This window comes from Moschus berezovskii, chromosome X (genome assembly GCF_049115385.1).
Source record: "Moschus berezovskii isolate FMDL1 chromosome X, NW_MosBer_1.0, whole genome shotgun sequence".
NCBI classification, from domain to species: Eukaryota; Metazoa; Chordata; class Mammalia; order Artiodactyla; family Moschidae; genus Moschus; species Moschus berezovskii.
Window position 1 is genome coordinate 115154032 of NC_142488.1, and position 14152 is coordinate 115168183.

The following is a 14152-nucleotide window of genomic DNA, read 5'->3' on the forward strand; positions in this document are numbered from 1 at the left end:
ATGTCTATAATCAAATATTCTTTTTTTCTTCCATTTTGAAAATTAAGTGGTAAGAAAATTCTTTCATCTCCTAATAAGAAGAAGATACACATAGTTACTATTAATGGGGGACCAATTCCAGTAGAATTTGATTATTTTTAAAGTGCCATTCTACTTATCCATGCCTTTGATGATGAAGATGATAATAATTTAAAAATAATAGATGCTAAATTGGTAAGTAAAGAGAGATCAAACTTTAAAGAGAGAAAACATCTAAACGCTAGGGAGGACATCATCTGAAATGAAAAAGTTGATGTCAGTTTGAAAGCAGGGTCTATAGTAGCTAGTAGGATGCCAATAAACTCAAGGTAATTTTCCAATCATTTGACCCTATAATAATTATTTTTCTAAATTAAAAAATATGCTTAACACTGTGCTATATGCTTCTTATCCATTGTCTCACTTACTCCTTAAAACCACGATATGAGACAGTTACTATTATTATCACCCTTATGTTGCAGATGAGGACACTGGTTCAGCAAGGCATGCGTGTGTCCTAAGTGCTTCAGTCGTGTCCAACTCTTTGTGACCCTACGGACTATAGCCCTCCAGGTTCCTTTGTCCATGGGCTTCTCCAGGCAACAATGCTGGAGTGGGTTGCCATGCTCTTCTCCAGGGGATCTTCCTGACCCAGGTATTGAACCCGAGTCTCTTACGTCTCCTGCGTTGGCAGGCAGGTTCTTTATCACTAGTTCTTTATCATATGGGAAACCCTGGTTCAGCAAGACTGTATTACTTAATTGCCTGAGGTTAGAGAGCCAGTAAATGACAAAATCAGTCAGTATTCAAAGCCAAATCTGACTGCAGAGTCCAGGCTCTTAACTACAATATCATATTTTCCAATTCTCTAGGAGAATAAAGAAAACAGTATAAAAAGTATGATCTGTTTTTCAAGTTTATATTAAGATATGTTTTTAGAACTGTATTTATGGGCTTGTGTGATGTCTAGAAAATTGTAAAAGGATACACTGACCATTTGAAAATATCCTTACAGTATATTACATCTTCTGCAAGGATTGGTTTAGTATACACATGACATTATAAAAGAGGCACTATGTTTTTACTTGGTAAGTAATATGCAGTAAAGACCTAACAGAGCAGGACTATGATGTGCAGTTCTTGTTAAGGCTTTGTTTAGACTTCCATAAAAAGTCAGTTTAAGATAATAACTTGGGATATATGGCATCAACCTTTAATGATTATTCTTAATAAGTATTAAATTGAAATTGCTTTGGCCTGTTTCTTGTTGTAACTGAGCATAAACTTAAAAACATTTTTCATTTATGAAACCTGTCACAATACATTAAAATAGAGTTATACAGAGTTTGTCCATAGGGTCGCAAAGAGTTGGACACACATACAGAATTTATCTAAAATATATCATGAATAGAAACTGAGGTTCTGCTTTCAGTGTGTGAAATGTTTTTTTGTGATTTTTATTTACATTTCATGTGTGAATTTCAGTAGAATGCAAAAGTTAAGAGACAGCTCTCTGCAATCAGACCACCAGTTTCTAGCTTTGTTACCTTGGGAAAATTACTTAAACTCTCTGTGCTTAAATTTCTCATTTGGAAAATGGGGACCACAGTGTTACTTTCATGATAAGTGAAAGTGAAAGTTGCTCAGTCGTGTCGAACTCTTTGTAACCCCATGGACTATACAGTCCATGGAATTCTCCAGGCCAGAATACTGGAGTGGGTAGCTATTTCCTTTTCCAGGGGATCTTCCTAACCCAGGGATCGAACCCAGCTCTTCTGCATTGCAGGCAGATTCTTTACCAGTGGAGCCACAAGGGAAGCCCAGGAATACTGGAGTGGGTAGCCTATCCCTTCTCCAGCAGATCTTCCTGACCCAGGAATCGAACCAGGGTCTTCTGCATTGTAGACAGATTCTTTACCAACTGAGCTATCAGGGAAGCCCTACATATTAAGTGTCTGGAGTAATTTTTGGCACATGGTAATTGTTTAATACAATTTAGTCATCGTCATCATCATCAAACTATTTTTTTGGAAAGGACTATAGAAACATGAATTAGAATAAAAAATGAATATGCTTTGATGACAGCTATGTGATACCCTATTATTTTTTACCAAACAGATAATTCATGATTTTCAGTGTGCCTAGCAAAACCTAGGCATATGATGTCAAATGGTGGCTCTTGTATTTGCAGATATAAAGGAATCAAATAAATAGTAGGAGAGAAGGTGAGGGAGAAAATATCCAAGCCCAGGTGTATTCAGACCCTTTCCTCTGCCATCTGTGACCCCTGTACTACCCTCAACCCCTCTCTGCAGCAACAATGAAATTGCTGGGAAAGGTCAGCTCAGGCTAGAAACAGTAATTCTAAGGAAGGACATAAAGCAAACTGCATTGTGAATTGAAAACTAGAATAAACCATAATGTTTTACTGAACCCTAACCATTAATTTTTTACTAAAGCATAGACCAAAGTTCCTTTTTCAAAAGCAAAGAAAAATAAAACAAAACAAGACCCCAAAATAACTCCACAAAAGGAACTAAAAACACAAGCATAGTAATCAGAATAACTATAAAAATCTATTTTCAACTAGTGAACCAAAACTGATTTTCCACCCCTATAAAATTATAAGCTTCTTAAGGGTAGAGTTTGAGTCATTCATTTATTCATTTGTTTGTATTTGATCTAAAAATATTTTTAGGATAGTAGTGGTTATACACGGAGAAGGCAATGGCAAGCCACTCCAGTACCCTTGCCTAGAAAATCCCATGGATGGAGGAGCCTGGTTGGCTGCAGTCCGTGGGGTCGCTAAGGGTCGGACACGACTGAGAGACTTCACTTTCACTTTTACACATTGGAGAAGGAAATGGCAACCCACTCCAGTGTTCTTGCCTGGAGAATCCCAGGGACGGGGGAGCCTGGTGGGCTGCCGTCTATGGGGTCACACAGAGTCTGACACGACTGAAGTGACTTAGCAGCAGCAGCAGTGGTTATACATTTTGTTTGCAACTTTTACTTTTGGAACTGATGTACTGATACTTTACATGGCTCTTCTATACTGTATCCTATATCAAGACAAATCAAGAGAAATCACAATACAAATTTTCAATATTTGAATTTTAAGACTAAGATAATTTAGCATGAAATAAGATGTTCAGACTGCTGGTACTGTGATATTTATTGTAAATAAGTCAGGCAGTTCAAGCTTAGGTTGGTTAAATTTAACAATTCAATGCTCAAAGTGCTTTTTCCTTTTCCCCAACTAGGAAGAATTCATGTTTCCCAATGAGGAAACAATTCATATTCCTCCACATTGACATAAACATTCACCCTTGTATCACACATAGAAGGCATTTTCTTATTATAAACAGAAGAAATTTCCATATACCCTTTGTAAAATGTTATATATAAATGCTCAGCTTGAACACAGAGAACTTAATCAAAATCCACGTTGCTTCAGGGTAGCTATATGTAAAATGCAATTTCCATTGTATTGAAACCTCCATCCTGTAAATATTTATCTATTTTGAAAATTGCCAATATATTTGAAAAGTTTAATTGGTTTATACTCAAGGCAACAGAGAATCTCTTTTCACAAGACATTTACATGTATTTATTCTGTCCACGTAGAGTATTTCTTTTGAGTGATCATGAAATTTAATGTGAAATGAAACCATCCAAGATTTGGCACTAATGACCAAAAAAGAAAAAAAGTAATCAATAATCAATCAATCATTTTGATCTGTACCTTTTTTCTCTGATTTATTGGAAACTTTTCCTCCAATTGGAGTGTAAGTAGTATCCATGGATTCGGTCCCTCTGTTCCCCTTGCTAACTCCATTTTCATAGAGCTGTCCTTCAGCAGGTTGCAACTGCCAAGTCAGGCCGAACAAATGTACTGCTGCAAGAAAACAAGCCGTAGAAGATTAATTAAATAACTGATGATATTATAAATAGTACAAGATTAAGTGGTTATTAAATCATGTTGCAGAAGACTATGTAATGGCATGGGAAATATTTATGATGCATCAAATGAAAAACATCAGGCTACTAAACAGTATGAATAGCATGATCTATATCGTGTGTGTGTGTGTGTGTGTGTGTGTGTGTGTGTGTGTACATATGTTGCTGTCTGGAGAAAGGGTTGAGAGGATATACTGCAACATATTAACACTATGGGGGGATTATGGAGGAGTTTAATTTTCATCTTTATGATTTCTGTATTGTCTATATTTTTTACAGTGAACATGTGTGATGTTTGCCATCTGGAGGGAAAAAAAGAAATTTTTGTTTTAAAAGAAATGTTTTAAACGAACAATAGAGTAAAATTGACTTGGTTGATCAGGGATGGCTTTATGAAGGAAGTAGGATTTGAGATAGACTTTGAAGGATATGTGGGGCAGGTGTCAGGAATGGGTGGGGTGAGGAGGCAGGCTGAACAAAATATGACTTTGTAAAGCACAGGATGTATTTGAGGCAAGGGAAGTTGCTGGGGTTGATTGAAGTTTAACTATGTATAGAAGTTAGTGGAAATTAAGGTCAGAACAGTAGATAAGGGCCATATTGTAGAGGACATTGAATGCCACCCTTAGCTATTTGGATTCAATTTACTGGGCAACTGGGAGGCACTGCCATTTTCTGAATAGATGAGTAATAGGATCAGTTTTCTTTAGGAAGATTAATTTGATAGCAATGAGGAGCACTGATGGCTTCTAGGCAAATAAATGATATCATCAGAGCACCCTTTGTAGAAGGATAAATCCAGTAGTAATGTGAAGAAGGATGGATCGGAGGCCAAAGTTCTGGCAAGAACACAAATTGGCATGGCATTGTAATAATGTAGGTGAAAAATGATGAGTGCCTCATTTAGGGTGGTGGCTGTGCGAAAGCAAAGAAGGTGATTCTTTAAGGAGAAATTGCATAAACACCATCTCAGAATTTGGCAACAAGCTCTGGATATGAGTGGGTGGGTGTGTGCTTGCACTAATGCACACGTGTGTAGGTGTGCTGGGGATGGGCATAGGAAAGAGTGACAGAAACCAAAATGAGTAAGGTTTTGAGCCTGAGAACTGAAAGCATGGTGGAAACATTAACAGAGTTAGGGATTTCACACTTAGCTCAGTACTAGCTACAAATAGTTGGTACCAGATACATGTTTATTAAATGCTTACTAGGTGGTCTGGGGAAGGGAGGAGTGATGGGAGGAATATGTGTGCATGCATGCTAAGTCGCTTCAGTCATGTCTGACTCCTTGCGACCCTATGGACTACAGTCCACCAGGTTCCTCTGTCCATGGGATTCTTAAGGCAAGAATGGTGGAGTGGGTTGCCATGCCCTCCTCCGAGGGATCTTCCTGACCCAGGGTCAAACCCACATCTCTTATGTCTCCTGTATTGGAGGCAGGTTCTTTACTACTAGTGCCAGCTGGGAAACCCCAGGAGGAATATAATGAATTCACATTTGGAAATGCCAGGTTCCAGGGACTGAAGGGTTATCTAGAAAGTCATGTCAGACACAAGGGTTTGAAATTCTGGAGAAACATAAAGGCTAGGAAAAGACTGCAGAATCAAATATGCACATAAGCAATAGTTGAAGTGAGAATGATTGAGATTACTGAATGAAGAGAATGTTAGAAAATAGTGCCTAGGACAGAAGGTGGGGTAATCCTTTGTTTTCTCACTGCAATTTTCAACATCAACCAAAAGGGAAAAAAATTTATCTGTTCATAAGCCATCTCATATTTTCCTTTCTGTTCCTAGGTGGACTGTTAGGGGCTAATTTATACGTCTAACACAAATATATAGCATATGAATTAGCAACCAAGAACAGGAAAGCTAGCCAGATAGCCTATTTAAAAATCATTCATCCACTTTGAGTTGAGCCAAAGAGATTTCTAACACCTATCTTCTAATTTATCCTTAAAACTTTTAAGCATTTAATTGGTTCCTACCCTTTTATTTGGATTAAGGCCAGTACTGTCTGATGAATTTCTCTTGCAATTATTGGAAACAACTGAAACTCAGATGATACTGGTTCTGAATAAAGTACAGGATGGCATGCTAATAGAATTCTATTAGGACATCCCTGAGATTTCCTTGCTTAGAGTACAGTTGGTTTAACATACTCACTCCAATTAAAGGTATTCATCAGCTTTATAGAAAATTCAGTCTACTCAGTCCCCAAATAATTTAAATATGATGGATATTAGAAATTACACTGAAAATGTGTTTGACTTTCTTGGTTCAGATATTTTTTTGAAATTAGATGGGTCATAAAGAACAAAAGGCATAGTAGTTCTCAGTTTGAAGATCAAGGGCTATTTTATATACTTTATATAAGGTAAGCTGGTTTCTTGAGGGGGGCTTCCCTTGTGGCTCAGCTGGTAAAGAATCCGCCTGCAATGCAGGAGACCTGGGTTTGATCCCTGGGTTGGGAAGATCCCCTGGAGAAGGAAAGGCTACCCACTCCAGTATTCTGGCCTGGAGAATTCCACGGACTGTACAGTCTATGGGGTTGCAAAGAGTCAGACATGAGGGCACTTAATGAGAGAGAAAATACATGTGCTAAGAATCATTTCAAAATAATAAAATAAGGTTTAATTTTTCATCATAAATGAAATGGACTGCTTCTAGCCAATCAAGACAGATAAAGAGGTATGCACAATTAGTCAAATACCCTTTGAGGGTGGTAAAACTTTATAATTTTTTTTTTTTTTAGTTTAGTTGTATCTTTTCTAGGTAACAAGTTGTTGGTAATGTACATTTGCATGAATACCTAATGAAAGTGGCTTGCTAGAGACTATGGGTACCATGGCAAGACTATGGGTCTTTTCTCTCCTCTAAACGGAACTTCCACATACTGAGATGTGAAAAGAAATCAAAGGGAGCATTTATGTGCAGGATAGATTGGGTAACTAAGCAACTCTAGTGTTAGAGTTCTGTTAGAAATAATATATATTTTTTAACACTAAGACCAATGTATAAAACTATATTGAACTTCAGGATATACCAACACACCCATGGGAAAGATATGGCAGTACTTCTATTATGGGGATATATTTATTGATTCATTCAACAAGTATTTTCAAAGCATATGCTGGGTACAAGGGGAATGTCGGGAATACAGGAAAAGGTAATAAACAGCCATGACTGCAAAGGTATTGACTGACAAATATGGATATTGGATAAAAGCAACCAACATAGCCTGTTGAACATATTGGTTGCATATCAACCTTGGATACCCAATGAGGAAAATACATAGTCCTTAGCTTCTAGTGGATCACCATCCAGATCTGTGTTACATATTTATAGCCACACTTTAAGCAAGTTCCCCAAACCCAAGTATAAACATTATGAGCCCACTGGTTAGAAGTAAGGGTACAACTGGTAATGAACAAACAGGGCAGTGTTAAGTTATATTCACATATTGATTCAACAAGTACTTCTTGAATGCCTAGTTTGTGCCAGGCACTGTTTTTCTATTTATAGCAGTGAATAAAAAAACAAAAGCTCTACTCTCCCATAACTCATGTGAGTAAAACAATACCCATCAGTAACAAGTGCTATAAAAAATATTAGAGTAGTCAGGGAAAACTTCTTGGAGTACGTAATATTTGAACCAAGGTTTGAATGAAGTGAACCCATATGAATATCTAGTTTAAAAACCTGCAAGGAAGAAGGAAAAGGAATTACAGAAAGCCCCGAAGTCTTATATGAACTATGTGAAGAACACTAAGGAGTTCAGTGTGACCAGAGCTCAGTCAGGAAAGAGAAGAGTGGTAGGAAAACTAAAAAACAGGATTGGAACCATAATCCTGTTATCTCTGTGCTCTAATCAACTTCACAAACTGATCACCGATAAACTACAAGTTATTGTTTAATTGCCAAGTCATGTCCAACTCTTTGCGATGCTATGGACTGCAGCATGCCAGGCTTCCCTGTCCATCACTATCTCCTGGAGTTTGCTCAAACTCACATCCATTGAATTGGTGATTTCATCCAACCATCTCATCCTCTGTCACCCTCTTCTCTTTCCCTCAATCTTTCCCAGCATCAGGGTCTTTTCCAATGAGTCGGCTGTTCTCATCAGGTGGCCAAAGTATTGGAGTTTCAGCTTCAGCACCAGTTCTTTCAATGAGTATTCAGTGTTGATTTCTTTTAAGATTGACTTGTTTGATCTCCTTACTGTCCAAGGGACTATCAAGAGTCTTCTCCAGCACCACAGTTCAAAAGCATCAATTCTTCAGCGCTTGCCTTCCTTATGGTCCAGCTCTCACAACTGCATATGACTACTGGAAAGACCATAACCTTGACTATACAGACCTTTGTCAGCAAAGTGATGTCTTTGCTTTTTAAACACACTATCTAGGTTTGTCATAGCATTCCTTCCAAGAAGCAATTGTCTTCTAATTTCATGGCTGCAGTCACCATCTGCTGTTCTGCTGTGAGTTTAGAGCCCAAGAAGAGGAAATCTGTCACTGCTTCCACCTTTTCCCCTTCTATTTGCCATGAAGTGATGGGACCATATGCCATGATCTTAGTTTTTTTTTTTAATATTTAGTTTTAAGCCAGCTTTTTCACTCTTCTCCTTCACCCTCATCAAGAGGCTCTTTAGTTCCTCTTCACTTTCTGTCATTAGAGTGGTATAGAAGTAATAAAACTAAATCACACAATGCCAGAACATTTACCTACAAATAAGCACTACTGGTTACAGTAGATCTAATACAATGACTCCTGACCTCAAAGTCAAAATTCTTTTTATATAAAATATATAAAAATATACAAACTCAATGATTAGAGTTGGACACTACCCAGATCTCTCAAGAAGTACCATTCCAATATTTGCACTACCCTGAAATTCAATGTCTGGACAGAATGTGTCTGCCTATTCAGATATTCTAGGAGTAATGTCTTCTCAGTTGATTAAGAATGGCAGTTCCTAATACTCTCCTCGCAAATGTTCCTTAGTGCTGAGTCCTGTAGATTTTATAATTCTTATCCTTCCTGTTTTACCCAATTGCAAAAAGCTATGCTCTGAAATTATAAATTTATTACAAAGTTAAGGTAACAAATGGAGTACCTTGCTGCCCCAGTTGTCAAACTCAATCAAGCATCTTGGCTCTCAAGGCAGGCTGACTTCATAAGAAGCACTTTTTGCATATTTCTATAGGCTGAAACCTCCGAGTCTCTCTGCAGTTATTTCTCTGTACTCTATGTTAGGATCTTGGCCTTTGTTTCTCATAATTAAGACTGATGGTGTCTAGTAATGTTTGTAATTGATAATACTTCCCCATTCCAATCCCCTTCAATAGGCAAATATACACTTATAAGGGAGAGACTTCAGGGAGAAATGCTTCAGAAGTAGATATAGGAAATGCATGCTGAATGACCTAGGTCTGTACTGTCTAATATGGCAGCCACAACGTGGCAACACTTGTCTACCAAGCATTTGAAATGTGATTAGTCAGAGTCAAAGACTTTATATAAAGGAGATAATGTAAATTATCCAATTAATAATTTTTATATTGATTACATGCTGAAATGTTAATATATTAGATATATATTTGATAACATCAAAATTTATTTAAATTAACTCCAGCAGTTCCTTATCACTTTCTTAATGTGGCAATTATAAAATTTAAAACTCTATGTGATTTGGGTTGTATTTCTGTTGGACAGTGTTGATCTTGACTATCTAGAGCATTTCATAAAGCGGTATGGTCTTTCTCTTTCCGAACCGTATCACAGAACGTACCATGCTATATTGAAGATACCTACTTATATGAATGCCTCATAATTTTAAGCACTGAAAGGACAGGTACCATGTCTTCTTCATCTTTTTGTCCCTGGTACCTAACTTGGCACCTGGGAGTTAAGAAGTACTCTTGCTTATACACTGCTGATAGGTCTATAAAGTGGTAAATTGCTTTTGGAAAGCACTTTTGCGATTGCTATTGATTGTCTATCAAAATTTTTACTGGGAATGTTCCTTGACCAAGGAATTCTACTTCTAGGAAACAGCCCTAATGAAATAATCACATACAGGCCTACATTTCTTAACTGCATTTTGCTTTATTGTGCTTCACAGGTATGATTTTTAAGAATTGAAGGTTTGTGGCCACCCTGTGTCCAGCAAGTCTATTAACACCATTTTTTCAACAGCGTTTGCTCACTTTGTGTCTCTGTGTCACATTTTTGTAATTCTCATGATATTTCAAACTTTTTCATCATTATTATCAACATATTTGTTGTGGTGATCTGTGATCAGTGATCTTTGATGTTACTACCTTAACTGCTTTGGAATACCATGAATCATGCCCCTATAAGATAGCAAACTTAATTGACAACTGCTGTGTGTGTTCTGACTGCTCTACTGGTCATTCCCCCATCTCTCTTGCTCTCCTCCAGCCTTCCTATTCCCTGAGACACAGCAATGTTGAAACTGGACCAGTTAACCCTACAATGGCCTCTGGGTGTTCAAGTGAAAGGAAGAGTCACACTTTAAATCAAAAGCTAGAAATGATGAAGGTTAGCAAGGAAGGCATGTTGAAAGCTGAGACAGGCCTCTTATGCCAGTTAAACAAGTTGCGAATGCAAAGGAAAAGTTCTTGAAGGAAACCAAAAGTGCTACTCCAGTGTACACATGAATGATAAGAAAGTAGAACTGCCTTATTGCTGATTTGGAGAAAGTTTTTAGTGGTCTGGAGGATCAAGCCAGCCACAACATTCCCTTAAACCAAAGCCTCATTCAGAGAAAGGACTCCCCTTTTATTCTGTGATGGCTGAGAGAAGTGAGAAAGCTGCAGAAAAAAGTTTGAAGCCAGCAGACGTTGGTTCATGAAGTTTAAGGAAAGAAGTCATCCCCATCACATAAAAGTGCAAGGTGAAGCAGCAAGTGCTGATGTACAAGCTACAGCAAGTTATCCAGAAGAACTTAGTTAAGATAATTATTGAGCTGCCTACGTATTAAACAACAGACTTTCGAAGTAGATGAAGTGGCTTTCTATGGGAAGAAGGTCAATGCCTGGTTTCAAAGCTTCAAAGGACAGGCTGACTCTCTTGTTAAGGATTAACGCAGCTGATGACTTTCATTCGAAGCCAGTGCTCATTTATCACTCTGCAAATCCTATGGAACTTAAGAATTATGGCATTGAAACATGTATATTATCATATGTGAAATGAATCGCCAGTCCAGGTTTGATGCATGAGACAGGATGCTCGGGGCTGGTGCACTGGGATGACCCAGATGGGTGGAATGGGGAGGGAGGTGGGAGGGGTGTTCAAGATGGGGAACACATGTACACCTGGGGCAGATTCATGTCAATGTATGGCAAAACCAACCAATATAATATTGTAAAGTAATTAGCCTCCAATTGAAAAAAAAAGAATTATGCTAAATTCACCCAGGCTATGCTCTGTAAATGGAACAACAAAGCCTGGATGACAGCATGTCTGTTTATGGCATGTTTTCTTGAATACCTTAAGCCCACTGTTGAGACCTACTGCTCAAAACAAAAAGATTCCTTTCAAATTATTACTGCTCATTGACAATGCATGTGGTCACCCAAGAGCTCTGATGGAGATGTACAATGAGATTAATGTTGTTTGTGTGCCTCCTAACAAAACATCCATTCTGCAACCCATGGATCAAGGAGTCATTTCAGCTTTCAAGTCTCATTATTTAGGAAATACACTTCATAAAGCTACAGCTTCTATAGATAGAGGTTTCTCTGATGAATCTAGGCAAATTAAATTAAAAACCTTCTGGAAAGGATTCTAGATGCCATTAAGAACATTTGTGGTTCATGGGAGGAGGTCAAAATATCAATATAAACAGGAGTTTGGAAAAAGTTGATTCCGACCCTCTTGGGTGACTTTGAAGGGTTCAGGACTTCAGTGGAGGAAGTAAATGCAGAAATATAAAGGTAGAAATATAAAGAGAACTAGAATCAGAAGTGGAGCCTGAAGATGTGAGTGAATTGCTGCAATTTTAAGATAATACTTTAAAAGAAGAGGAATTGCTTCTTATGGATGAGCAAAGAAAGTGGTTTCTTGAGATGGAATCTACTCCTGGGGAAGATGCTGTAAAGACTGTTGAAATGACAACAAAGAACTTAGAATATTGCATAAACTTAGTTGATAAGGCAGGGAAAGGTTTTGAGAGGACTGACTCCAATTTTGAAAGGAGTTCTACTGTGGGTAAAATGCTATCAAACAGCATTGCATGCTGCAGAGAAATCATTTGTATAAGGAAGAGTCACTCCCTGAAGCAAACTTCATTGTTGACTTAAGAAATTGCCACAGTCACCCCTACCCCTAGTTGCCACCACCCTGATCAGTCAGTAGCTGTCAATGTGGAGGCAAGACCATCCATCAGTCAAAAAGCTTATGCCTTGCTGAAGGCTCAGATGATGGTTCTAGGAATGAAGTATTTCTCAATTAAGGTATGTACATTGTTTCTTTTAGACATAATGCTATTGTATAATTAATATAAAACATTATGTTACCAACATAACTTTTATATGCATTGAGAAGCGAAAAAAATTCATGTGACTTTTTAATTAAGATATTCACTCTATTGCAGTGGTCTAGAACCAAACTCACAATGTCTTTGAGATGTGCCTATTCAAAACTCCAATCTAATCTAGCCATCCTATTCACCTGATGGGGGAGTGAAAAAAAAAAAATAAACAACTCAAAAATCAGTGTGAAGTTCACAGTCCAGTGGAAAAACTCACTAAAGATTGAGACCTAATTATAGCATCACAGAATGCTTCCCCTCCCCCACAGCTCACTACCACATCAGCTCAGTTCAGTCACACTGTCATGTCTGACTATTTGCGACCCCATGGACTACAGCACGCCAGGCCTCACTGTCCATCACCAACTCCTGGAGTTTACTCAAACTCATGTCCATTGAGTTGGTGATGCCATCCAACCATCTCATCCTTTGTTATCCCCTTCTCCTGCCTTCAATCTTTTCCGGCATCAGGATCTTTTCAAACGAATCAGCTCTTCGCATTACGTGGTCAAAGTATTGGAGTTTCAGCTTCAACATCAGTCCTTCCAATGAACACTCAGGACTGATCTCCTTTAGGATGGACTGGTTGGATCTCCTTGCAGGGACTCGCAAGAGTCTTGTCCAACACCACAATTGAAAAGCATCAATTCTCTGCTCAGCTTTCTTTATAGTCCAACTCTCACATCCATACATGACCACTGGAAAAACCATAGGCTTGAATAGATGAACCTTTGTTGACAAAGTAATGTCTCTGTTTTTTAATATGCTGTCCAGGTTGGTCATAACTTTCCTTCCAAGGAGCAAGCATATTTTAATTTCATGGCTGCAGTCACCATCTGGAGTGATTTTCAGTTCAGTTCAGTTCAGTCGCTCAGTTTTTGGAGGCCCCCAAATAAAGTATGCCATTATTTCCACTGTTTCCCCATCTATTTGCCATGAAGCGATGGGACCAGATGCCATGATCTTAGTTTTCTGAATGTTGAGCTTCAAGCCAACTTTTTCACTCTCCTCTTTCACTTTCATCAAGAGGCTCTTTAGTTCTTCTTCACTTTCTACCATAAGGGTGGTGTCATCTGCATATCTGAGGTTATTGAAATTTCTCCCGGCAATCTTGATTCCAGCTTGTACTTAATCTAGCCCAGCGTACCTCATGATGTACTCTGCATATAAGTTAAATAAGCAGGGTGACAATATACAGCCTTGACATACTCCTTTCCCTATTTGGAACCAGTCTGTTGTTCCATGTCCAGTTCTAACTGTTGCTTCCTGACCTGCATACAGATTTCTCAGGAGGCAGATGAGGTGGTCTGGGATTCCCATCTCTTTCAGAAATTTCCACAGTTTATTGTGATCCACACATAGGACTAGGCTTTGGCATAGTCAATAAAGGAGAAGTAGATGTTTTTCTGAAATTCTCTTGCTTTTTTGATGATCTAGCAGATATTGGCAATTTGATCTTCAGTTCCTCTGCCTTTTCTAAAACCAGCTTGAACATCTGGAAGTTCACAGTTTATGTATTGTTGAAGCCTGGCTTGGAGAGTTTTGAGCATCACCTTACTAGTGTGTGAGATGAGCGCAATTGTGCAGTAGTTTGAGCATTCTTTGGCATTGCCTGTCT

General features: G+C 38.2%; 1 protein-coding gene across 1 annotated transcript in view; it reads right to left on the reverse strand.

The window, feature by feature from the left end:
- The window catches only part of TENM1 (teneurin transmembrane protein 1), a 448997-nt gene that overhangs the window by 320467 nt on the left and 114378 nt on the right, over positions 1-14152 (reverse strand). Inside the window, exon 4 of the mRNA XM_088834344.1 lies at positions 3764-3916. Coding sequence (XP_088690470.1) covers positions 3764-3916 — 153 coding nt within the window. The remainder of the gene's footprint in view (positions 1-3763; positions 3917-14152) is intronic.